Genomic DNA, 25,358 nt, shown 5'->3' on the forward strand with positions numbered 1-25,358 from the left:
AAATGGCTGGACAAAAATGGAAAGGAAATGTATGGACAAAAATGGAAAGGAAATGTATGGACAAAAATGGAAAGGAAATGTATGGGCAAAAATGGAAAGGAAATGGCTGCACAAAAATGGAAAGGAAATGTATGGACAAAAATGGAAAGGAAATGGCTGGACAAAAATGGAAAGGAAATGTATGGACAAAAATGGAAAGGAAATGTATGGGCAAAAATGGAAAGGAAATGTATGGGCAAAAATGGAAAGGAAATGTATGGACAAAATGGAAAGGAAATGGCTGGACAAAAATGGAAAGGAAATGGCTGGACAAAAATGGAAAGGAAATGGATGGACAAAAATGGAAAGGAAATGGCTGGACAAAAATGGAAAGGAAATGGATGGACAAAAATGGAGAGGAAATGGCTGGACAAAAATGGAAAGGAAATGGCTGCACAAAAATGGAAAGGAAATGTATGGACAAAAATGGAAAGGAAATGGCTGGACAAAAATGGAAAGGAAATGTATGGACAAAAATGGAAAGGAAATGTATGGGCAAAAATGGAAAGGAAATGGCTGCACAAAAATGGAAAGGAAATGTATGGACAAAAATGGAAAGGAAATGGCTGGACAAAAATAGAAAGGAAATGGCTGGACAAAAATGGAGAGGAAATGGCTGGACAAAAATGGAAAGGAAATGGATGGACAAAAATGGAAAGGAAATGCATGGACAAAAATGGAGAGGAAATGGCTGGACAAAAATGGAGAGGAAATGGCTGGACAAAAATGGAAAGGAAATGTATGGACAAAAATGGAAAGGAAATGTATGGGCAAAAATGGAAAGGAAATGTATGGACAAAAATGGAAAGGAAATGGCTGGACAAAAATGGAAAGGAAATGGATGGACAAAAATGGAGAGGAAATGGCTGGACAAAAATGGAAAGGAAATGTATGGACAAAAATGGAAAGGAAATGTATGGGCAAAAATGGAAAGGAAATGTATGGACAAAAATGGAAAGGAAATGGCTGGACAAAAATGGAAAGGAAATGTATGGACAAAAATGGAAAGCAAATGTATGGGCAAAAATGGAAAGGAAATGTATGGACAAAAATGGAAAGGAAATGGCTGGACAAAAATGGAAAGGAAATGGCTGGACAAAAATGAAAAGGAAATGGATGGACAAAAATGGAAAGGAAATGGATGGACAAAAATGGAAAGGAAATGGATGGACAAAAATGGAAAGGAAATGGCTGGACAAAAATGGAAAGGAAATGGCTGGACAAAAATGGAAAGGAAATGGATGGACAAAAATGGAAAGGAAATGGCTGGACAAAAATGGAAAGGAAATGGCTGGACAAAAATGGAAAGGAAATGGATGGACAAAAATGGAAAGGAAATGGCTGGACAAAAATGGAGAGGAAATGGCTGGACAAAAATGGAAAGGAAATGGCTGGACAAAAATGGAAAGGAAATGGCTGGACAAAAATGGAAAGGAAATGGATGGACAAAAATGGAGAGGAAATGGCTGGACAAAAATGGAAAGGAAATGGCTGGACAAAAATGGAAAGGAAATGGCTGGACAAAAATGGAAAGGAAATGGATGGACAAAAATGGAAAGGAAATGGATGGACAAAAATGGAAAGGAAATGGCTGGACAAAAATGGAAAGGAAATGGATGGACAAAAATGGAAAGGAAATGGCTGGACAAAAATGGAAAGGAAATGGCTGGACAAAAATGGAAAGGAAATGGCTGGACAAAAATGGAAAGGAAATGGCTGGACAAAAATGGAAAGGAAATGTATGGACAAAAATGGAAAAGAAATGTATGGGCAAAAATGGAAAGGAAATGTATGGACAAAAATGGAAAGGAAATGGCTGGACAAAAATGGAAAGGAAATGGCTGGACAAAAATGGAAAGGAAATGGATGGACAAAAATGGAAAGGAAATGGATGGACAAAAATGGAAAGGAAATGCATGGACAAAAATGGAAAGGAAATGGCTGGACAAAAATGGAAAGGAAATGGATGGACAAAAATGGAAAGGAAATGGCTGGACAAAAATGGAAAGGAAATGGATGGACAAAAATGGAAAGGAAATGGATGGACAAAAATGGAGGAAATGGCTGGACAAAAATGGAAAGGAAATGGATGGACAAAAATGGAAAGGAAATGGATGGACAAAAATGGAAAGGAAATGGCTGGACAAAAATGGAAAGGAAATGGCTGGACAAAAACGGAAAGGAAATGGCTGGACAAAAATGGAAAGGAAATGGCTGGACAAAAATGGAAAGGAAATGTATGGGCAAAAATGGAAAGGAAATGGCTGGACAAAAATGGAAAGGAAATGGCTGGACAAAAATGGAAAGGAAATGGATGGACAAAAATGGAAAGGAAATGGCTGGACAAAAATGGAGAGGAAATGGCTGGACAAAAATGGAAAGGAAATGGCTGGACAAAAATGGAGGAAATGGCTGGACAAAAATGGAAAGGAAATGGATGGACAAAAATGGAAAGGAAATGGATGGACAAAAATGGAAAGGAAATGGCTGGACAAAAATGGAAAGGAAATGGCTGGACAAAAACGGAAAGGAAATGGCTGGACAAAAATGGAAAGGAAATGGCTGGACAAAAATGGAAAGGAAATGTATGGGCAAAAATGGAAAGGAAATGGCTGGACAAAAATGGAAAGGAAATGGCTGGACAAAAATGGAAAGGAAATGGATGGACAAAAATGGAAAGGAAATGGCTGGACAAAAATGGAGAGGAAATGGCTGGACAAAAATGGAAAGGAAATGTATGGCCAAAAATGGAAAGGAAATGGCTGGACAAAAATGGAAAGGAAATGGATGGACAAAAATGGAAAGGAAATGTATGGACAAAAATGGAAAGGAAATGGATGGACAAAAATGGAAAGGAAATGGCTGGACAAAAATGGAAAGGAAATGGCTGGACAAAAATGGAAAGGAAATGGCTGGACAAAAATGGAAAGGAAATGGATGGACAAAAATGGAAAGGAAATGGCTGGACAAAAATGGAGAGGAAATGGCTGGACAAAAATGGAAAGGAAATGGCTGGACAAAAATGGAAAGGAAATGGCTGGACAAAAATGGAAAGGAAATGGATGGACAAAAATGGAGAGGAAATGGCTGGACAAAAATGGAAAGGAAATGGCTGGACAAAAATGGAAAGGAAATGGCTGGACAAAAATGGAAAGGAAATGGATGGACAAAAATGGAAAGGAAATGGATGGACAAAAATGGAAAGGAAATGGCTGGACAAAAATGGAAAGGAAATGGATGGACAAAAATGGAAAGGAAATGGCTGGACAAAAATGGAAAGGAAATGGCTGGACAAAAATGGAAAGGAAATGGCTGGACAAAAATGGAAAGGAAATGGCTGGACAAAAATGAAAAGGAAATGTATGGACAAAAATGGAAAAGAAATGTATGGGCAAAAATGGAAAGGAAATGTATGGACAAAAATGGAAAGGAAATGGCTGGACAAAAATGGAAAGGAAATGGCTGGACAAAAATGGAAAGGAAATGGATGGACAAAAATGGAAAGGAAATGGATGGACAAAAATGGAAAGGAAATGCATGGACAAAAATGGAAAGGAAATGGCTGGACAAAAATGGAAAGGAAATGGATGGACAAAAATGGAAAGGAAATGGCTGGACAAAAATGGAAAGGAAATGGATGGACAAAAATGGAAAGGAAATGGATGGACAAAAATGGAGGAAATGGCTGGACAAAAATGGAAAGGAAATGGATGGACAAAAATGGAAAGGAAATGGATGGACAAAAATGGAAAGGAAATGGCTGGACAAAAATGGAAAGGAAATGGCTGGACAAAAACGGAAAGGAAATGGCTGGACAAAAATGGAAAGGAAATGGCTGGACAAAAATGGAAAGGAAATGTATGGGCAAAAATGGAAAGGAAATGGCTGGACAAAAATGGAAAGGAAATGGCTGGACAAAAATGGAAAGGAAATGGATGGACAAAAATGGAAAGGAAATGGCTGGACAAAAATGGAGAGGAAATGGCTGGACAAAAATGGAAAGGAAATGTATGGCCAAAAATGGAAAGGAAATGGCTGGACAAAAATGGAAAGGAAATGGATGGACAAAAATGGAAAGGAAATGTATGGACAAAAATGGAAAGGAAATGGATGGACAAAAATGGAAAGGAAATGGCTGGACAAAAATGGAAAGGAAATGGCTGGACAAAAATGGAAAGGAAATGGCTGGACACTTTTACAAAGGAAATGGCTGGACAAAAATGGAAAGGAAATGGCTGGACATTCTTAGAAAGGAAATGGCGGGAAACTTGGACAATCTAGGTGCAAAGTGCTTTACATACCACATGTGCTTTTTCATAAAATATTTTCATGAGAAATGAAGGATAAAAATTTGATCAAATAATTTTTTGAATGTTAGTTTCATATCAAATAAACGATATTTCAAATGGGAAAACTCACCCAAGCTCTCGGAAGGGGATCTCAAACTCAAGCTCTTCCTTTGTAAGATTTTCAACCTTCTCAATAAATGCTTTGAAGGCAGTCTTCAGTTTGTGCCTCATTTCGCGTTCCAACTATAACCGACACACTCGCACTGCTAGTGACACATTTAGACAACCATCGTGCATGTACATGTACAACAGGGTAGGAAGGACAGAGGGACCCAAAGGAAAGTGTCGGGGTGCGTGGGGAGCAATTGCATGCAGAACTGAAATGGGAAAAGCATCCTGATCCAAATATCTTTTTTTATGGAATGATGTTCCAACACTGACCTGCTCAGCATAGAGGTCATCTCGATCGTGCATATGCTGGTGTTTCCCAAGATCTGTGGTGATCTCTCCCACCTCGGTGTAAAACTGCACATCCGTGTGCCGCTTTTTGCCAAACATGATGGCATTCTGACAGTACATGCATGCAAAGCCATTCTCAGAAAAGGGATTTATCCCAAAATGCAGTTATCAATTAAAGAAAACTTTGTTTTATAAAGTGTAAACCCTTATATTAACTGGAATAGCACTCTTCGATGTCACAACGTTGACCGATATACATCTGCCCACATTATTACATCATTATACATACTTGTACCAAATTTGATTTAAATCCCTTGAACTGTTCTCAAGTATCACATTTTTACCTGACATGACCTTTGATGTAGAAATCTAATAAGTTCATCTTTTAGTTATAATATACTAGCAGAAGTACCCGGCGTTGCTGTGCAGGGGGAGGGGGGTAGGGAAGGGGAGAGAGGGAGGAAGGGGGGGAGGGGAGGAGGCAGGTGAGGAAGGGGGTTCATATATATGCTGGTGGGTGAATGTGGCGTTCATCACGTTTCTGAGTTAACTGTGATAATAATAATAATAATAATAATACATTTATTTTATATAGCGCTTTTCAAGAAGCCCAAAGGCGCTTTGACAGAGTACAAAAAACAAGTGCAAAAAGACAAAAATCAATAGGTAAATAATCAAAGCAAAAGGAAGGAGAAGAGGAAGAGATAGTCAGGGGTTAAATGTTGTGGGTTAAATGTTGAATGCATTGTTGAACAGGTGGGTCTTGAGTGATGTTTTGAATGTGGTGAGTGAGGAGGAGTCTCTGATGGTGTGAGGTAGTGAGTTCCAGAGGGTGGGAGCAGCGATGGAGAAGGCCCTGTCCCCCCAGGATCTGAATTTGGTCCGCATGGGGGTGGGGGGGGGGGTCAGGAGGTTGGTACCAGCAGAGCGGAGGTTGCGGGTGGAAGTGTGTCTGGAGAGGTGGTCAGCCAGGTAGGATGGGGCCAGGTTATGGAGGGCTTTGTAGGTCAAGAGGAGGATTTTGTACTGGATTCTCTGGGGGAAGGGGAGCCAGTGAAGCTTGTAAAGGACGGGGGTGATGTGGTCACGGGTCCGGGAATGAGTGAGTAGACGGGCAGCGGAGTTCTGAATGTATTGGAGTTTATTGGTGATTATTGAGGGTGAACCATAGAGGAGGCTGTTGCAGTAGTCCAGACGGGAGGTGATGAAAGTGTGGATGAGGGTTTCTGCAGCCGTGGAGGAGAGGGATGGACGGAGACGGGCAATGTTTTTCAGGTGAAAGAAGGCTGTCTTTGTGATCTGTTTAGTGTATTTGTCGAAGGAGAGGGTTTGGTCAAAGATGATGCCAAGATTCCGGATTTGAGGGGAGGTGGATACTGGGAAGCTGTCGATGTTGAGGGCAAAGTTATGGGTGGATTTGGTGAGCGTTTTTGGGCCAATGATGAATATTTCAGATTTATCATAGTTAAGTTTGAGGAAGTTGATTTGAAGCCAGGATTTTATTTCAGTGATGCAGTTTGTCAGGATAGAGTGGGTGGTGGTGGAGATGGACTTGGTGGAGATGAAAAGCTGGATGTCATCGGCGAAGCAGTGGAATTGGAGACCATGACGGCGGATTAAGTGACCAAGGGGGGACAGGTACAGGATGAAGAGGAGGGGACCGAGAACTGAACCTTGGGGGACACCTTGGGGGAGGGGAGCAGTGGGGGATTTGCAGTTATTGATGGAGATGAACTGGCGTCTGTCAGAGAGGTATGATTTGATCCAAGAGAGGGCAGTGCCGGTAATGTTAAAGGTGGTTTCAAGTCGGGTGAGGAGGATGGTGTGATTGATGGTGTCAAAGGTGGCGCTGAGGTCGAGGAGGATGAGAATGTTGAGGTTGCCAGCGTCAGAGGAGAGGAGAAGGTCGTTGGTGATTTTGAGGAGAGCAGTTTCAGTACTGTGGTTGGAGCGGAATCCGGATTGGAATGTTTCATACAGGTTATTGGCAGAGAGGTGATGTTTGAGTTGAGTGGCTACAGCACATTCCAAAACTTTTGACAGAAAGGGTAGGTTGGAGATGGGTCTGAAGTTATTTAGGGTGTCAGGGTTGAGTCCAGGTTTTTTCAGAATGGGGGTAACAGCAGCAATTTTGAGGGGTGGTGGGACGATGCCTGTAGACAGGGAGGAGTTTATTGTTGCAGTGATAAGTGGAGAGAGAGCAGGAAGGGAGGCCTTGACAAAGCTGGAGGGGATGGGGTCAAGAGTGCAGGTGACAGTTTTAATTCCTATGAGGAGTTCAGAGAGGTCAGTAGGGGAGACTGGGGAGAATTGAGACAGGGGTTGGCAGGATAAGGGGGGGCAGGTGGTTTGAGAGGGAGCGGGTGCGGTGGTGGTTAAGCTGTTGTAGATGTTGTCAATTTTGCATTGGAAGAATGAAAGGAAGGAGATGCAGTTGTCTACTGTGAATGACTGGGTGGTGGTGTCAGGGGGCTGAGGAGTTTGTTTATTGTAGAGAAGAGTGCTTTTGGGTTTCCAGAGCCAGAGTGGATAATTTGAGAGTAGTAGGCGGAGCGGGCGCGGGAGTGGGCATCTTTGTAGTGCTGTAGGTGGTCCTTGTAGGCTTGGGAGTGAATTGTGAGACCTGTTTTATTGCGGAGTCTTTCAAGTTGGCGAGGACGAGTTTTCATCAGGCGGAGTTCAGGGGTAAACCAGGGAGCAGAATGGGTGAAAGAAACTGTTTTGGTTTTCATCGGCGCAAGCTGGTCAAGGCAGGAGGAGAGAGTGTGGTTGTAGTAGTCAGTGAGGTCAGAAGGGGTGTGGAGGTCAACGAAGGGAGAAGTGGACATTTTTTCAGAGAGGGTGGATGAGAATGAGGTAGGTGAAAGAGCGTTTAGCTTACGGAAGTTGATAGTGCGATAATGCCTTGGTGCTGGGGTGGGGATGTTGATGGTCATAGTGATGGCTAGGTGATCAGAGAGGGTGAGGTCAGAGCCAGAGAGATGGTGCAAAATTAATCCAGTGGAGCAGACAAGGTCCAGAATGTGACCACGGTTATGGGTAGGAAAGTTGACATGTTGAGTGAGGTTAAAGCAGGTGAGTAAATCAGTGAAGTCAGTGGTTATTGTGGAGTCAGTGGAGTCCATGTGGATATTGAAATCACCGAGGAGGAGGATTGAGGGGGAGAGGGAACAGAGCTGGGTCAGAAAGAAAGTAGGAGAAGTCAGACAGGAATGATGGGTGTGGTTTTGGAGGGCGTAGACGACAGCCATGACTGACTGTGTGTGACCAGATAGTTTAAAAGCCAGGTGTTCAAATGATGGAGCAGATGCGATGGAGATGAGGCTGGTCTTGATGTCCTGTCGGTGAATTACGGCAATTCCACCACCTCGGCCCTCCGAGCGTGGTTTATTGATGTAAGAATATCCATTGGGTGTAGCGAGGTTGAGTGAGAAGTAGTCCAGAGGTTGTTGCCAGGTTTCAGTGAGACGGAAAAAGTCCAGTTTATTGTCCAGAATGTAGTCGTTCAGGATGAGGCTTTTGTTGTTGAGGGACCGGGTATTGAACAGGGTGAGCTTGATGTTGTTTTGTACGGTGAGGATGAACTCAGGTGATTTAGCCAGGGTTTGCAGACAGGAGGTGCGATCGTGTGCGTTGCTGTGACCAGGTGCGCTGGGACGATGAGTGGGAGTGCGCTGAGCCGACCAGAGTACGGGAATGAAGTGACCTGTTTGTAAGTAAACAAACTTACGACCGGAGCCTCTATGAATGTATCTGGGTCGTCGCAGGAGTCCGTGGTATTTGATTGCAGAGATGCATGATGGGGTGGAGTAAGTGTTGAGCAGAAGAAGCCTTGCGGCGTAGTACCTCAGAGCCATGCCAGGCAGGAGCGAAGGGACGAGTACGAGGCCAAGGTCGAGGAGGGCAAAGCGGCAAACGCAGCGGCAAACGACCGCAGCCGCTAATCAAGACCACAGCGGCAAACAGCCACAGCCGCAAACAACGACCACAAACAACGGGAGCGGGCCTGAGGAAACAGTGGAGGAGCCGGGCAGACGAAGCCAGGAGCAGAGCCGGGACCGAGCAGAGGGCAGACCCAACGGTCAAAAATCCGCCACGACCACCAGAAAAGCAAACTAAGTACAAAGGCCCAGTCGGAGAAGCGGCGAACAAGTAACGCCAGCGTCCTCTCCAGACCGGACCGGAAGCGGCTCGGGCGGAAGGGGGAGGGGGAGGGGAGGGGAGGAGGGGGAGGGGGGAAGGAAGTAATGCCGATCAGGAAGAAGAAGAAGCCGTACTACAAACTTTGTACACTTCTGGAATTGCTTGATGTATTTGTATTCAAATGTCTGGTGATTGTTTTGTATTTATTTATGTGAATGTGTACTTGTATATAACTGTCATTCATTTTAAAAGGCTTAGGCACGATCGAGCGATTTTAAAAATATATATATTCAAAAAAACGACCTTTTTTTCTTTTCTTCTTTTGCCTAAAACACTCCCAGGCACTCACTGATCAACCTCTCAAAGTTTGACGAAGATCTGTTCAGCCATCTCTGAGAAAAATGGCCACACACAGACAGACAGCCATCTCTCTTAGATAGAAGACTAGCAGAAGTACCCGGCATTGCCGGGCAGGGGTAGGGAGGGGAGGGGGGAGGGGAGGGGGAAGGGGAGGGGAGGAGAGGGGGGGGAGGGGAGAAGAGGGGGGAGGGGAGAAGAGGGGGGAGGGGAGGGGGAGAGGGGGGATGGGGAGAGGGGTGGGAGGGGGGAGGGGAGGGGAAGGGGAGGGGAGGGGGGATGGGGGAGGGGGGAGGGGGAGAGGGGGATGGGGAGGGGGAGGGGGGATGGGGAGGGGAGAGGGGGAGGGGGGAGGGGGAGGGGAGAGGGGGAGGGGGGAGGGGGAGGGGGGAGGGGGAAGGGGTAGGGGGAGGGCAAAAAGGGAGGAGGAGGGGGAAAAGGGAGGGGGAGGGGGAAAAGGGAGGGGGAGGGGGAAAAGGGAGGGGGAGGGGGAAAAGGGAGGGGGAGGGGGAAAAGGGAGGCGGAGGGGAGAAGGGGAGGGGTAGGGTGGAGGGGGAAGGGAGGACGGAGGGGGGAGGGGGAAGGGGGAGGGAAGGGGAGGGGGAAAGGGGAGGGAAGGGGAGGGCCAGTCAACAATGACGTTGCAGTTCTCATGGTCGGAGAGCAGCACAACAATCACGACATCGTCCTGCATCTTCGCAACAGCACGAAGCGGCATTTGTTGACTCACCGATGCTGTGACGCCCTCCAGTACTGGCGTTGCCGGGCGGGGGAAGGGAGACCCGTAAATTCCCAACCCGTACATTCGCCCTCTTGACTCAAGCTCACTCGGACAAAAGCCTCGCACAAATTACACCGTGAAGGCCCAATGGCCATGTCTATGCCACAAATCAAGTACGTGAGCGAGTCGGGCGCACTGAATTGAAAATATCTAGAACACTCATACTCCGTGAAAAGTGAAGCCGCCGTGTCGCCATCTTGGTTAGCACGACTCGACCAACTCGCTTCGCGGATCTCGTTTGTTTTGAACATGTGAATTACGTGCGAACGCGTAACTGTGAGTTTATGGCGGCAAGGAGCACCATGTGATCGCTCTGAGCGAATCAGCGCGCTGCTCTGCCACCTGATCAGATTCCGTGTATAATATTCCTCGCTGAAATGCGCTGAGGTAAATATGAATAAAAAATATGGATCTCGTAAAGATGAAAGAAAAAAAAACCTATGTGGTGTGAATGGCAATGTTCCTCGCTGAAATGTGAAAAATGCAATCGCTTTTCACTCTGAAATACGTGCGAACGCGTAACTGAGTTAATGGCGGCAAGGAACATCACGTGATCGCTCTGAGCGAATCAGCGCGCTGCTCTGCCACCGGTCAGATTCCGTGCATAATATTCCTCGCTGAAATGCGCTGAGGTAAAAATATGGTAAAAAAATATTATGAAATAATTTTTTTTAGGTCGGCCATGTTCTTCCCAGGCTCAATGGCCATGTCTATGCCAAATATCAAGCACATGAGCCTCTCCGTTTAGGAGTCTATCGGTAACATTACACACACACAAACTGTGTTTTATATATATAGATAGTTGTACCATATTTGGTCAAAATCTTATCATTGGTTCACAAGTTTGCATGGTAAAATAATTATTGGGTAAAATGTCAGGGGCATAGAAAAGTCCCCTTCATATGAGGGTATGTGCGAGCCTGGCGTTGGCTTAGCGGTTAGGGTGCCGGCTTGGGATCCTAGGATCCTGGGTTCGAATCCTGGTCGATCGCTGAATTAACGCCAGGGGGGTTGACTCAGCCTGTCATCCTTCCGAGGTCGGCAAATTGAGTACCAGCTTGCTGGGATGAATGATCACGGAGTGTACCCCGATTCAGAATAGGCACACTGTATCCCTGCGCATTGTAAGAGCGTGACCAAGGGTTGGCGTCAGGAAGGGCATCCGGCCATAAAAACATTGCCTCAAACAGGGAACCATGATGGTCATGGGGCCCACAAGGCTAACCCCTGCCCTAGTGGGGAAAATGGCCTTAAAACGATCATTCATTCATTCATATACTAGCTTGGCTCGGCTCGCTACGCTCGCCTCACCAAGTGGCGTTACTGAGGAACAGGCTTATTTTACCTGAGAATAATGACTGTACCTGAGTTGCTGTGTTGTCATGATTTACACCAATCATAATACAAAAAATTATTTTGCACAGATGTATTTGTTGTGTTTGTGATATTACATTTTTATAGGCAATTTAGGTTGAATGTTTTTTTTTTTCAAGAAGGAACCCCTCAGCACATACATAGGGGAGGGGTAGGTGCAGACTGGAAGTTTGGGACGAATACACCTCACCACCACGTAATTCAAAACACCTCACCACCAAGTAATTAAAAACACCTCACCACCAAGTAAATTAAAACACCTCACAGCCATAAAACACGTAATAAAAACACCTCACAGCCATAAAATACGTAATAAGAACACCTCAGCCAAAAAACACGAAATAAAAACACCTCACAGCCATAACACACGTAATAAAAACACCTCACAGCCATAAAACACGTAATAAAAACACCTCACAGCCACAAAATTAAAAACACCTCACCACCACCTCATTTAAAAACACCTCACCACCAAGTAATTCAAAACACCTCACCACCACGTAATTCAAAACACCTCACCACCACGTCACTTAAAAACACCTTATCACCACATAATTCAAAATACCTCACCACCACGTGATTCAAAACCACCACAGCGTTATTAAAAACACTTCACAACCATGGAAACAAAAGTTTGAGGAAGTCGTTAAGTGAGAACACAGACACTGCCCAGATGTGTGGATATATAGATAAATGACTGTACCTGAGTTGCCGTTGTTACATATTTATGTGAATGTATGTGAATTACTATTCAGGGCTTTGCTTATCAATGTGTAGTCGATTAAAGGTTGTTGTGATTAAAGGGTCAGGAGCCCTTCTGAGGAAAAGGAGACCGGAAACGGAAGAAGAAAAGACACGAGGTCCTGGAGACGCGACGATCTTCTTCTTCCTCGCAAAGCTCGGACGCGAGCGGTATCGATTGAGCAACGTGAGAGAATCGGCGTTTAAAAGCCCGTCTGGCGAGAGGAGTTACCGGGACGTGTAACTACCCTTTGACACGTCAAGTCACTGTGGGTTCGTGCACGGAACCAAGCAGCTGACACAGTTCGCCTCGCCGTCTACAAGGCCACGTACGGGTCGCACCTTGGGCCGCGCGCGCTGGGCAAGCCGCGTGTTGCTTTGCCTGCTTTACATTACCCGCTTTGCTTGGCCAGGAGGTGCGCGCTGCAGCCGTTGTTCCCGGTACGGGACGTGCCCGGTGAAAGCACGTCAGGAAGGGTCCGTTCCACCACCCACGTGCGGAGATCGAACTACAGGCGTACGGAGACATTGAGAGAGACATTGACCATGGAGGGAGTCGGGAGTGGGGCTCACGTGAGGAATGTATAAGATGGCCATCTTAGAGTTATTATAGATGAGTTTACATCTTTGTACTATTAATTGCTGATTGTGGATGGTTGTTGATTGCTCGGGGAATATATCACTGATTATTCCGGATCCTTGGTGTGGGGTTTCTTATTGATTGGAATTCATATTGATTGCGTTACGAAAGCGCAGCAATAATAGATCTTTCTGGCGGAGTTCCTCTCACGGTCCGGGGGTCACCGAGACCAGGTAGTCACCGGGAGGACCACGTAACAGAATTGGGGGCTCGTCCGGGATCTAAAATTGTATAAAATAATAAAATAATATTTTTATTAATTAAAATTTATTAATTAAGTATTAATTGGTAAATTTTTGGGGAAATTGGGGTAAAGTCTTGGGTGAAGGTTAACAGGTGTTAACGATAGGCACCATGGCGTTTGTGGCACAGAACTTTGCGGTAACCCCGAGTGAGGCACAATTCCGAGCGTTACTAAAGTCGGACCTCTTGAAATTGGCCAAACATTTTAACTTGGAGGTCCGAACTAATTTGAGGAAGGCAGAGTTGCAGACCACGGTGATACAGTCTATGGTGGGATTAGGAACATGGGACGAGTTAGCCTGGCAGTGGCTACCCGAAGAACCAGAAGACGTTGAGCTCCGGAAACTGGAGTTGCAATTACGGAGCCAGGAACGGATCAAAGAAGAAGAAAGGAAAGCAGAAAAGGAAAGAGCAGAAGAAGAAAGGAAAGCAGAAGAGAGGAGAGAAGAGAAACAAGCAGAGGAAAGGAGAGTGGAACGAGAACTCCAGGAAAGGTTAAAAGAAGAGGAAAGGAAAGCAGAAGAGAGGAGAGAAGAGAAACAAGCAGAGGAAAGGAGTGGGGAACGAGAACTCCAGGAAAGGTTAAAAGAAGAGGAAAGGAAAGCAGAAGAGAGGAGAGAAGAGAAACAAGCAGAGGAAAGGAGAGTGGAACGAGAACTCCAGGAAAGGTTAGCAGAAGAAGAAAGGAAAGCAGAAAAGGAAAGAGCAGAAGAAGAAAGGTAAGCAGAAGAGAGGAGAGAAGAGAAACAAGCAGAGGAAAGGAGAGTGGAACGAGAACTCCAGGAAAGGTTAGAAGGAAGAAACGCAGAGGAGAGGAGAGCTGCAAGGGACCTCGAAGCAGAGGAGAGAAAAGCGGAAAGGGAATTAAAGGAACGTGACATGGAGCTTCAGCAAGAAATTAAATTCAAGGAGCTGGAGTTAATGAGAGAACGGGGAGAGGGACCACCCTTGCTGACGGGGTCGACACCTAGCCAGAACACCTGGGATGTGGGCAGACATGTGAGGCTGGTTCCACCCTTCAGTGAAAAGGAAGTCGCTAAATTTTTTCCGCACTTTGAGAAAGTGGCTCGACAGTTAAACTGGCCGGAGGAGGCCTGGACCATACTAGTACAAAGTGTGCTGGTGGGAAAAGCTCAAGAGATTTATTCGGTGCTACCAATGGACCAATGTGCAGATTATGAGGTATTGAAGAAGCACATCCTCAAAGCCTATGAGTTGGTTCCGGAAGCTTACTGGCAAAAATTCAGGAATGCCAGGAAGAGGGAGAGTGAGACCCATGTGGAGTTTGCCAGAGTGAAAGAAAACATGTTTGATCGGTGGTGTGAGTCAAAAGGAGTCGGGAAAGACTTCGAAACATTGCGTGACTTGATCCTGGTGGAGGAATTTCAACAGTGTGTCCACGAGGACATCAAAGTGTACCTGCAGGAAAAGAAAGTACCGAAGTTGTGGGACGCAGCTGCCATGGCAGATGATTATGCCTTAACACACCGGATAGGGGTCCACGAACCTAACTCCTCGCTTAGATCGCCGCAGGGGAGGTGTGGAACAGCAGGTGCGGAGAACGACAATACATGGCGGCGGCCTCGAGATGAATATGGGGACAACGCTGATACCCGAACTGTTCGAAATCAGGGGGCTACGGGCCCAAGACAAACTTATTTCCCGGGGGGCCCGAGGCAGACCACGAGTTTTTCCTCCGGGCCTACTTGCGCCTTTTGCAAAAAACCTGGACACTTGATGTCCAGTTGTTGTTACCTCATGAAAAGGGACAACCCAGAGCGGAGTCCGACTAGTACAACTCCGAATGCGATGGCCAAAGTAAGAAATCGCCCACAGAAGAGTTACCAACCATTTATTTATGAGGGGTTGGTCTCACTCAAGGAAGACTTGACTAACCCAAGACCGGTTAGGGTGTTGAGGGACACAGGAGCCCATCAATCCTTAATGCTTGAAGGCATTTTGCCATTGTCAAAGAGTACCACAACTGGTGATAGTGTTCGGTTACAAGGGATCGGTGGCTGTGTTAGTGCCCCACTGCATGTCATCCATTTGGAATCCGATTTGGTGTCAGGACCGGTCACCGTTGGTTTACAAGCCACGCTTCCTGTAGAGGGTGTATCTGTGATTATCGGGAATGATTTGGCCGGGGGGCAAATTTATGGTAACACGAGGGTGGGTAAAGAGCCCCGCAGGGGAAATAACACCACCCCCGCTTGGGATGGCGACAAAAGTTCCAAGTTATTTGTAGGGGGACTGAACTTCAACACAGAGGAAGAAGTTCTGACCTCTGTCTTCAACAGATATGGGCCGCTGGTGGAAGTGCGGGTGGTAAAAGACAGGGAAACGCAACGGTCAAGAGGGTTCGGCTTTGTCACGTTTGCAAGCACAAGAGACGCCAGAGAGGCAGAGAAGAATTGGAATGGTAAGGATTTGGAGGGTCGGACCATAACAGTAGGGAAGGCATTTCGTAGGCGTCGAGAGGTCTACAGAAGAGGACCACTTGGCAGGAGTTTTGGGGTTGGCAGCAGCCGATATTACTATGGAGGCTCCCAGAGTTACGGCACCTCCCGAAAGAATGAATGTCTGAGCACTGGCCGAGAAGGAGACCGCCAGTCAGGTAACGGCTGGGACAAGGGGTCCCACCGTAACGGTTAGGAGTCTGGAGAAGTTGAAGCACTATATACGGGGGAGCCGCCGAGCCGGGGCTCCTACACGGACTAACCGTGAACGCCACGTTCTTAAAGGCGTCCAGGTAGTGAACTTTCCTCCCCGGACTAACCGTGAACTCCACATTCCTTAAGGCGTCCATGTAGGAATACTCCGCTGGGCCTCCCGAAAAAGTGCTATAGAGAGGTTTAAATTTGGGGGATTTGGGGTCACCACCTCTTAACCGTCATTCAAGAGAAATTAGAAGGGGTTGACGCTTGGTCCAGAGGGAATTAATCTAGGGGAGTGTGTGAAATTTTGTTGCTTTATTTTTAAGTGATGACTGTGCCCGGGGGGAACTGATGAGTTGGGGGGGGGGGGGTGAGTTATCTGGTTTGTTTATCCAAGTTGGCCGGCAAAGAAAGTTTTCGCTGGGTTCAAACTTTCTTTCTTGAAGGGGGGGAGTGTTACATATTTATGTGAATGTATGTGAATTACTATTCAGGGCTTTGCTTATCAATGTGTAGTCGATTAAAGGTTTTTGTGATTAAAGGGTCAGGAGCCCTTCTGAGGAAAAGGAGACCGGAAACGGAAGAAGAAAAGACACGAGGTCCTGGAGACGCGACGACTCTTCTTCTTCCTCGCAAAGCTCGGACGCGAGCGGTATCGATTGAGCAACGTGAGAGAATCGGCGTTTAAAAGCCCGTCTGGCGAGAGGAGTTACCGGGACGTGTAACTACCCTTCGACACGTCAAGTCACTGTGGGTTCGTGCATGGAACCAAGCAGCTGACACAGTTCGCCTCGCCGTCTACAAGGCCGCGTACGGGTCGCACCTTGGGCCGCGCGCGCTGGGCAAGCCGCGTGTTACTTTGCCTGCTTTACATTACCCGCTTTGCTTGGCCAGGAGGTGCGCGCTGCAGCCGTTGTTCCCGGTACGGGACGTGCCCGGTGAAAGCACGTCAGGAAGGGTCCGTTCCACCACCCACGTGCGGAGATCGAACTACAGGCGTACGGAGACATTGAGAGAGACATTGACCATGGAGGGAGTCGGGAGTGGGGCTCACGTGAGGAATGTATAAGATGGCCATCTTAGAGTTATTATAGATGAGTTTACATCTTTGTACTATTAATTGCTGATTGTGGATGGTTGTTGATTGCTCGGGGAATATATCACTGATTATTCCGGATCCTTGGTGTGGGGTTTCTTATTGATTGGAATTCATATTGATTGCGTTACGAAAGCGCAGCAATAATTAATAGATCTTTCTGGCAGAGTTCCTCTCACGGTCCGGGGGTCACCGAGACCAGGTAGTCACCGGGAGGACCACGTAACACCGTTTTGTCATTGTTTAAACCAATCATAATTGAAACAATTATTTTGCACAAATGTATTTGTAATATACGTGATATCACATTTTATAAACAATTGAAGTTGAAAAAAAAAAATTCCCCCAAAAAATTCCAAAAAAATTAATAAATAAATAAAAATTTGAAAATTATACCCTTCGGACATACCGACGGGAGAAATATGTGCATACAAGAAGTTTGGCACGATTTCACAAAAGTTTGAGAAAGTAATTCAGTGACAACACAACACAACACAGGACAACACAGACACTGCACAGATATATACAGACTTCGCATTTAATATGGAATTTTTTTTTATTCTCGACTTGGGTTGACTTTCTTAACTCAATTTATCAATCTGGTGAGTTTCTTTTACGCTTCGGTGATTTCTTTGTCAAAAGAACCATGTCACTGATTGTCTTTCGCAGCAAAAAGTCAATAACAGGATAATATCACAGGTGGCGTGACAAAATGTAAGGACAGGTACATTTGACGATTGGCTTCACAATCGGGTATATAAGGGTTGTTGGTTCTGTATTAGTGGAAAACAACTGCTGCACGTCTACAAAAGTTATTGCCACTTCCTCTGGAGATGGTCCGTCAACTTGACAATGCTGTTTGTCATGGAGTGGTGGCTTTACGAAATTCCGGCATGAAACAGCGTGCTATTGCTTGGCAGTATGGCATCACTCAAGGTCAGGTGTCAAAGATCCTGAAACGAAATGCTCAGAGGGGTGTCCATACTCCAATATCGAGGCCAGGACGTCCCCGCAGAAACACAAGGAGGGATGATCGCCAGCTGCACCGGTTAGTCTGCAATGGTCGTACCAAGTCAGCTAATCGGCTTTGGGCTGAGTGGCAGCAACTGACAAATGTGCCTGTATCCAGAAGGCTAGTCAACCAATGACTGGTTCAAGCAGGCTATTGTGCCAGGCGTCCCTGCGAAAGCCACGCCTGACCAGACAACACAGCCAGCGCCGATTGCAATGGGCCAGAGAGCACCGTCAATGGCAGCCAGGACACTGGAATCACGTGACCTTCAGTGACGAGTCTAGATTTCTGGTCTATCGTCAAGATGGCCACGTCCAAGTATGCAGACAAGTGCATGAAGCCTACAACGAAGATTGTATAGTGCCAAGATTCCAAGCTGGAGGTTGTGGGGTGACCGTTTGGGCTGCTTTTCATGCAGGGGGCAAAACTGACCTGGTTGTTCTGAATGGAAACCTGAACCAGTTCAAGTACAGGGCCATTCTCGAAGAAACATTGCTTCCATTTGCTCTTGCAGCCTTTCAAGGAAACTTTGTCTTCCAAGATGACAATGCACGGCCTCATCGTGCTCGCATGATCCAACACTTTCTTGTTGACCGTGGTGTCGAGCATATGGAGTGGCCTGCCATGTCCACGGATATGAATCCGATAGAGAACTTGTGGGCAGAATTAACGCGTCAAATCGACAACTTGGTCCAGCAGCCCACCACTGTGCGTGAATTGCAGCAGGCTATTGTCACTGCATGGCAAGCGATTCCTGTCCAAACCTTGGCAAATCTCGTGAACAGCATGCTTCAACGTGTACGTGCTCTCCTGAATGCTCGTGGGGGTTACACGAAGTACTGAACTGTAATTTTACTGTCCGTAATCCCAGTCATGATTTAACTTTTGTTTTTGTTGAAAAAATTTTTGGCACATGTGTAAAATAAAGAGATACTTCTGGAAAACGTACAGAAGTTTAACACAGTACTGTCCATGAATTGAGTTCGATATCAGTTTACATCACTTTCAAGGATCAATTTATTTGCTTTGAAATGTCAAGTGGTTTTTTTTTCTTTTAAAGGTCACATTAGCAAAATCTAGAATAATTTCAACATAATTCCAATGAACTTTTGGTTCGAAATCATCTTGAAAAATAAGTTCACCCCCAAAAAAATAATATTCCATATTAAATGCCAAGTCTGTATATAGATATATATTTATATATATATTTATATATATTTAATTTTAAACCAAAAATTATAGCACTTAGGTGGAATTTGTTTTGAAAGCCATTAACGAGACCGATTGGCCGATGTATATTCCAAGTTTCAGCGAGTTTCAATGTATAGTCCTTGAGATATGAGGGCCAACACATTTTGGGCGGATGGACGGACGGACGTCGGACGGCCACCAACGTGATTTTTTTTTTTTTTTTTTTTTTTTTTGTATACAAGATCGAGGCTCGTGAAAGAGCGAACATTAATCACACAGAAAGACAAACCGACACATAAAACATATAACATCGGGAGCGGTAGACAAGATGGGGAGAGAGGGGGAAGGACACAAACACAACATTTGAGAGCAGGGACCGAGAGACATGGAGACATCGAGAGATCTGAGAGAGGGCGAGGGCTTTGGGGGGGGGGGGCATGGGAAGGGGGCGGTGGGAGAGGTATAAAACATATGGACACTGCCAGGACTTCCAGGAAAGAAGTTGGAATTTCAAACAAGGTGGATCTGGGGTGCATTAGCGGGGGTAGAAAAGATCAAGGTTTTGGATGGGGGAAGATAAGAGATGGTGGTGAACAGCTGTTTTAAAGACCTGGAGGGAGGAGTGGGATTGAAGGGAGTGAGGGAGTTTGTTCCAGAGGCGGGAGAAAAGAGGAATGAAAGAGTGAAGGTGAGCAGAGAGCCGAGATTTCGGCAGTTTAACCATCAGAGGGTTGCTGGCAGATCTTGTGCGACCTGTAGGAATATTTGGGGGACAGAGCACAGAGAGAGCTGGGGGTGCAAGGCCGGAGAGGAGTCGGTAAAAGACAGAAAGACCACCTACCTGCCTGCGGTGAGTGAGTGAAAGGCCCTCAGAGATAGCTTCATCGCGGGAGATTCCAATAATTCTGAAAGCTTTGGTTTCAACAGCGTGAAGCCGAGCTAGGTGTGAGGCAGGAGCACCGGCCCATAGGGGAGAACAGTATTCCATTGAGCTGCGGATGAAAGCCTTGTATGTGGTGAGGAGCTCAGGTGTGCCAAGGAAGGACTTCGCACGACGGAGGATGCCCAGTCGGCGACTGGCTTTGGAGGCCAGCTTGGAAATGTGGTTTTCCCAAGAAAGATCATGGCAGATAGTGAGACCCAAAATCTTGAGCGACAGAACTTCTTGGAGAGGATTGTTGAGAAAGTAGATGGGAGGGTTGTCCAGTCGATCTTTTCGGAGAGACATGGTAAGAGTGTGAGATTTGTCAGGATTGAAAGACATGTTCCACTTGTTTGACCAGTCTGTGATTTTGTCCAGGTCTTCAGAGAGTGAGGAGGCAGCAGACTGCCGATCTGAGGGAAGAGGAATGGAGCGGCAGAGAGTGGAGTCATCAGCAAAGAGATAGAGAGGATTTTCGAGAGAGTCAGAGAGATCATTGATGAAGACCAGAAAAAGCACGGGGCCCAGAACACTGCCTTGGGGAACTCCAGCCTGAACAGGAAGAGGAGATGAGAGAAACCCATTCAGGGCCACACGTTGTTGACGACGACTAGAGAGGAAGTCCGCCAGCCATGCGTGGAGATTTCCATGGATACCAAAGGAGGAGAGTTTGGTGAGCAGAGCGGGGTGCCAGACCGTGTCGAAGGCATGTGATATGTCGAGGGAGACAGCTCTAATTTCCTGTTTGGCATTGAGGACCTCCATCCATTGTTGAGACAGCAGAAGCAGCATGTCCAGAGTAGAGTGACCTGGTCTGAAACCAAATTGATGATCAGAGATCAAGCCATTGGAGAAGAGGAAAGATTTCATATCCGAAGCAATGATGGATTCCATGACTTTGCTGATAATTGGGAGAAGGCTGATTGGTCTGTAGTTGCTAGGATCTGTTTTTGCACCTTTTTTGTGCAAAGCGGTGATGTTGGCTGATTTCCAAGCAGATGGCAGTTGACCTTGAGCAAAAGAGAGGATGAAGAGAACAGAGAGAGGCTGAGATAGAGCAGCAGAGCAGGATTTTAGGACCCGTGGGCTGATGCCGTCGGGTCCAGTTGCAGAATCAGAGTCGAGGGTTGACAGAAACTTTTCCACCTTGTCAGGAGGAAAGGACACGGAGTCCAGGAGCAGCAGGGTACGACTGGGTATGGTGGGTACAGAGAGGGATGGGTTTGGGACACAAGATTTAGAGGCAAACACAGAGTTGAGGCATTCAGCTTTTTCACGTGCGGAGTCAGCTGTGTAGCCGTTTGAGGTAAGGGAGGGGATGGAGGGGGAACAAACACCAGAAACGGATTTGACCAGACGCCACCAGGATTTGGAAGAGGGAGACAGATAAGAGAGTTCGGTCTTGAGAACGGAGAGATATTGTTTCCTGGCTCTCCTGAGGGTGGACACACACTTGTTTCGGGCTTTGTGAAAGGAAATGAGATTTCCTTCCGTTGGATTTGCTTTCCAGGAGACGAAGGCAAGTTGTTTCTGGGCAACAGCCTCACCACAAGATTCCGTGTACCATGGACGGGAGGAAGGGTATGACAACTGAAGACGAGATGGGATAAATCTGTGCATGAGAGAGAGCAATTTACTTTGGAAGAATTCCCAGGATGAGTTGATGTCAGAGGTGGTAGAGATGGGAGACCAGTCCAGATGATTGATGGCTGCTTGAAGACCGTGCCAGTTGGCCTGAGTGAAATGCCAGACTCGACGACGCTGAGCAGGCTCCCTGAGGATGGTCAGAGAGATGTCCACTTTAACAAGGACATGATCAGATGATCCGATCGGAGCAGAAGAAGAGCAGCAGACATTTTCAGGGAAGTTAGTCATAACCAAGTCCAGAAGAGAAGATGTTCCGTTGACTGAGATCCGGGTCGGGAAACTGACAGATTGTGTCAGTCCCAGTGAGTCGCAGAAGTCCTTTGCTGAAGAGCCATGGCTGGTGAGAGAGGTACCCACACCCAGCCAACTGGCATGGTGACAATTGAAATCACCACATATGAGGAAGAGAGAGTTGGGATGAGTAGATAGAAGTTGGTCCATATCATCAGACAGCGAGATGTAGATGGAGTCATCACTGTTTGGTGGACGGTACAACACACATATGAACAAGAGGTGGGAGCGAAGGGGAAGCCGTAGCCAGAGGTATTCCTGGGGGTGAGGTGGAGAGAGTGCAGTGCAGGGCGAGTGAGGAAGAGAGTTTTTGATAAAGATAGCAACCCCGCCTCCAGGACGAGGCTCAGGTCTATCATACCGGAGGAGGGAGTAGCCCGGGAGAGATACTATGGAATCAGAGACATCATAAAGGAGGAAAGTTTCTGTTAAGCAGATCACGTCTGGTTTGACAGAAGCAACCTGTATGGAGAGATCAGTTAAGTTTGAACGAAGGCCCCGGATGTTTGAGGTCCATACCGTTAATGAAGAGGAAGGGGGAGCATCAGATACAGAACAGGGGGGAGGAGGGGTAGGGTAAGATGTGGAAGAGGTGGAAGAGATAGGGAGAGCTGTTGAAGGTGTGTCAGAGATTTCAGAATAGCTCGGAGAAAGGGAAGGATGGGGCGGACAAAAGGTTTGATGGTGATTGGGTGAGCCACAATGAGGTGTTATTTGAGGAGGGGGAAGAGCGAGGCAGAAGGTTGGGGGAGATGGAGGTGAGAGTTTGAAGGGGGAAGAAGCGGGGAGGACGCTTTGAGGAGGGGGAGTGAGAGGGGGGAAATTGAGAAGCAATGAGGGTGGGGAGATTTGAAGGGGAGGGGTGAGGGGGGAGTTTGGGAGGGAAGGGACAAGGGGAGGGATTTGAAAGGGATGGGATATGGGGGAGATTTGGAGGGGAGGGGTGAGGCAGGAGTCTAGGAGGGGAGGGGCGAGGGGGCATCTTGGCGGGGAGGGGTGAGGGGGTAGTTTAGGAGGGAGGGGGCAAGGGGGGAGATTTGAAAGGGATGGGTGATGGGGAAGATTTGGAGGGGAGGGGTGATGGGGAAGATTTGGAGGGGAGGGGTTATGGGGAAGATTTGGAGGGGAGGGGTGAGATTGGATTTTTGAAAGTGTACGATTTATGGGAAACGAACATTTATTGCAAAATGAGTTTCTTGTGACCTTCGAGTTAAAAATACGTTTAAGGACGCTGGATGGAGGATGGAGTGCAGGAGAGTTTAGGGAATGTAGAAAAAAGGCACTATAGGAGATGGATATTTTTTTTGGGATGAATTGATTTGGTGAGCAAGTCGAAAGCAGCCTTTTAAAGAAGAAGAAGAAAAAGGTGTTATAAAATATGACGGAATACATAACTTGAGGGGAAAGTGTAAACATTGAAGGTTAATGAGTGAAAACTATCTGGGGAAATGGGGGAGAAACACGTGGTCGAAGAACGAACGAACGAATAAGAATGAATAAACGAATGAGAACAGAGAAGGAAATGTTTTTTTTTTTTTGTTTTTTTTTTTTTTGAGTTGAGATTTACACAAGGAAGTAGGCTATGGGTGAAAAGCCTGGGAATACAGAGAACGAAAGTTATTGGATCACAAACGACGGACCGCTGAGAGAAAAACAAAGCCTCAAGGTTGTACAGTGCACACTGTACAAGGCCTCAAGACACGACACGGCAAACAGACGATCAATTTATGAAAGATAAACACCGAGAAACAACCAAAGTTGCACACAATAACTTCACACACCGAAAGATAAATACAGTTTTGACAAAATACAATTGTGAACAGACAACTTCGAAAAACGTGGAGACCGTGTGGAGCTTCGAAAATCCCTCCCACCGTCTCCGAGATCTTGCGAGATCTCCCGATCGCATGAAGTTGAATTTTGAGGGTTTTTTAAATACAACTCACGAATGAATAAACGGACGTTGCTGAAATTTGGAACATATTACCTCAACGTACAAAGCATTTACTCCTGACATTTGCAGCCAATTTCGTCCAGCAGAAGCAGAAAAACGCATTTTCAGTCACCATGTTAAAGCTGCATACATGATTTTTTTTTTTGATTTTTTTTTTCATGTTAAAGCTGCATACAGAGAAACGATCCCTTATATAAAGGGAGGGGCGCTTTATGCCTCCCTTTGATAATATCAATGTTAAAAACAATATCCCCACTCCTCAAGAGTTTTTGTGACTTGCGATATTGCCCCCTCACCGCCACTCCTACCCTGACATCTCACAGAAGTTAATTTTATCATCAGGATTTAAGAATGGTGAGGCACGGTCTGATCTTTTCAATAACCTGATCTGACACGAGTTGCAGTAATAATTGGCAATAATAATAGGGATAATAACATGACTACACCTAACGCTCCCGCAGAGTGGGTGTACTAGCAAAATTAAATTCATAGAATATTATAAACATAGAATGAATATAAACAGTATATGAATATGGGCATGTATTTTTTATGCCTCCGCCGACTAGGTCGCCGGAGGCATTATGTATTCAGGTTGTCCGTCCGTCCGTCTGTCTGTCTATTTGTCCGTCCGTCCGTCCGTCCGTCTGTCTGTCCGTCTGTGATAGGTTTTCGTTGCCGCGATAACTTGAGAACGGCTGAAGGCATCTTAGTCAAACTTGGTGTAGGTAGGTATGTATAATGAGGTAAATATCAATTGATTAGATTTTCGGGTCATGAGGTCAAAGGCCAACGGTCATGTTAGGTAAAAGTCCTATTACCACGATAACTTGTGAACCAGTGATGGGATTCTGACCAAATTTGGTACAATTATGTAGAATGATGTCAAGATGAACTGATTAGATTTTGGGGGCAAGACGTCTCAGGTCAAAGTCTGCAATAGGTCTATAACTTGAGAACGACTGAAGTGATCTAATTCAAACTTGGTACAGGTATGTAAAATGTTGTAAAGATTAAGTGATTAGATTTTGGGTCAAAGGTCAAAAGGTAAAGTCTGTAATAGGTCTATAACTTGAGAATGGCTGAAGTGATCTAATTCAAATTTGGTACAGGTATGTATAATGATGTAAAGATGAAATTATTAAATTGTGGGGTCAAGAGGTCAAAGTATGTAAAAGGTCAATAACTTCAGAACGGCTACTGGGATCTAATTCAAACTTGGTACAGATATGTTTCATGATGTAAAGATTGACTGATTATATTTTGGGATCCCGAGGTCAAAGGTCAGAGGTCATGTCAGGTAAAAATGTGATCACTTGAGAACAGCTGATTGGATTTAAAGCAAACATCGTACAAGTATTATCATGATGTAATAATGTGGGCGCAGGCATATCGGTCGATGTTGTGACGTCGAAGAGTGTCCTAGTTTATATATGTGGTGCACCATGTAAAAAGGGGACTTACGGGTGGTCAGAAAATGTTACGATAATCATTTCTTATTTTGTGTACATGAGTGAGTGGGTGA

General features: G+C 46.0%; 1 protein-coding gene across 1 annotated transcript in view; it reads right to left on the bottom strand.

Moving 5' to 3' along the window:
• LOC137434833 (FACT complex subunit SPT16) overlaps window positions 1–25,358 on the bottom strand; it is a 151,799-nt gene that overhangs the window by 54,633 nt on the left and 71,808 nt on the right. The window contains exons 19-20 of the mRNA XM_068127967.2: window positions 4,770–4,895; window positions 4,459–4,571 (exon numbers count right to left, since the gene is read on the bottom strand). Coding sequence (XP_067984068.1) covers window positions 4,459–4,571; window positions 4,770–4,895 — 239 coding nt within the window. The remainder of the gene's footprint in view (window positions 1–4,458; window positions 4,572–4,769; window positions 4,896–25,358) is intronic.

The sequence above is a fragment of the Myxine glutinosa genome, chromosome 9 (genome assembly GCF_964187855.1).
Source record: "Myxine glutinosa chromosome 9, kmMyxGlut1.1, whole genome shotgun sequence".
NCBI classification, from domain to species: Eukaryota; Metazoa; Chordata; class Myxini; order Myxiniformes; family Myxinidae; genus Myxine; species Myxine glutinosa.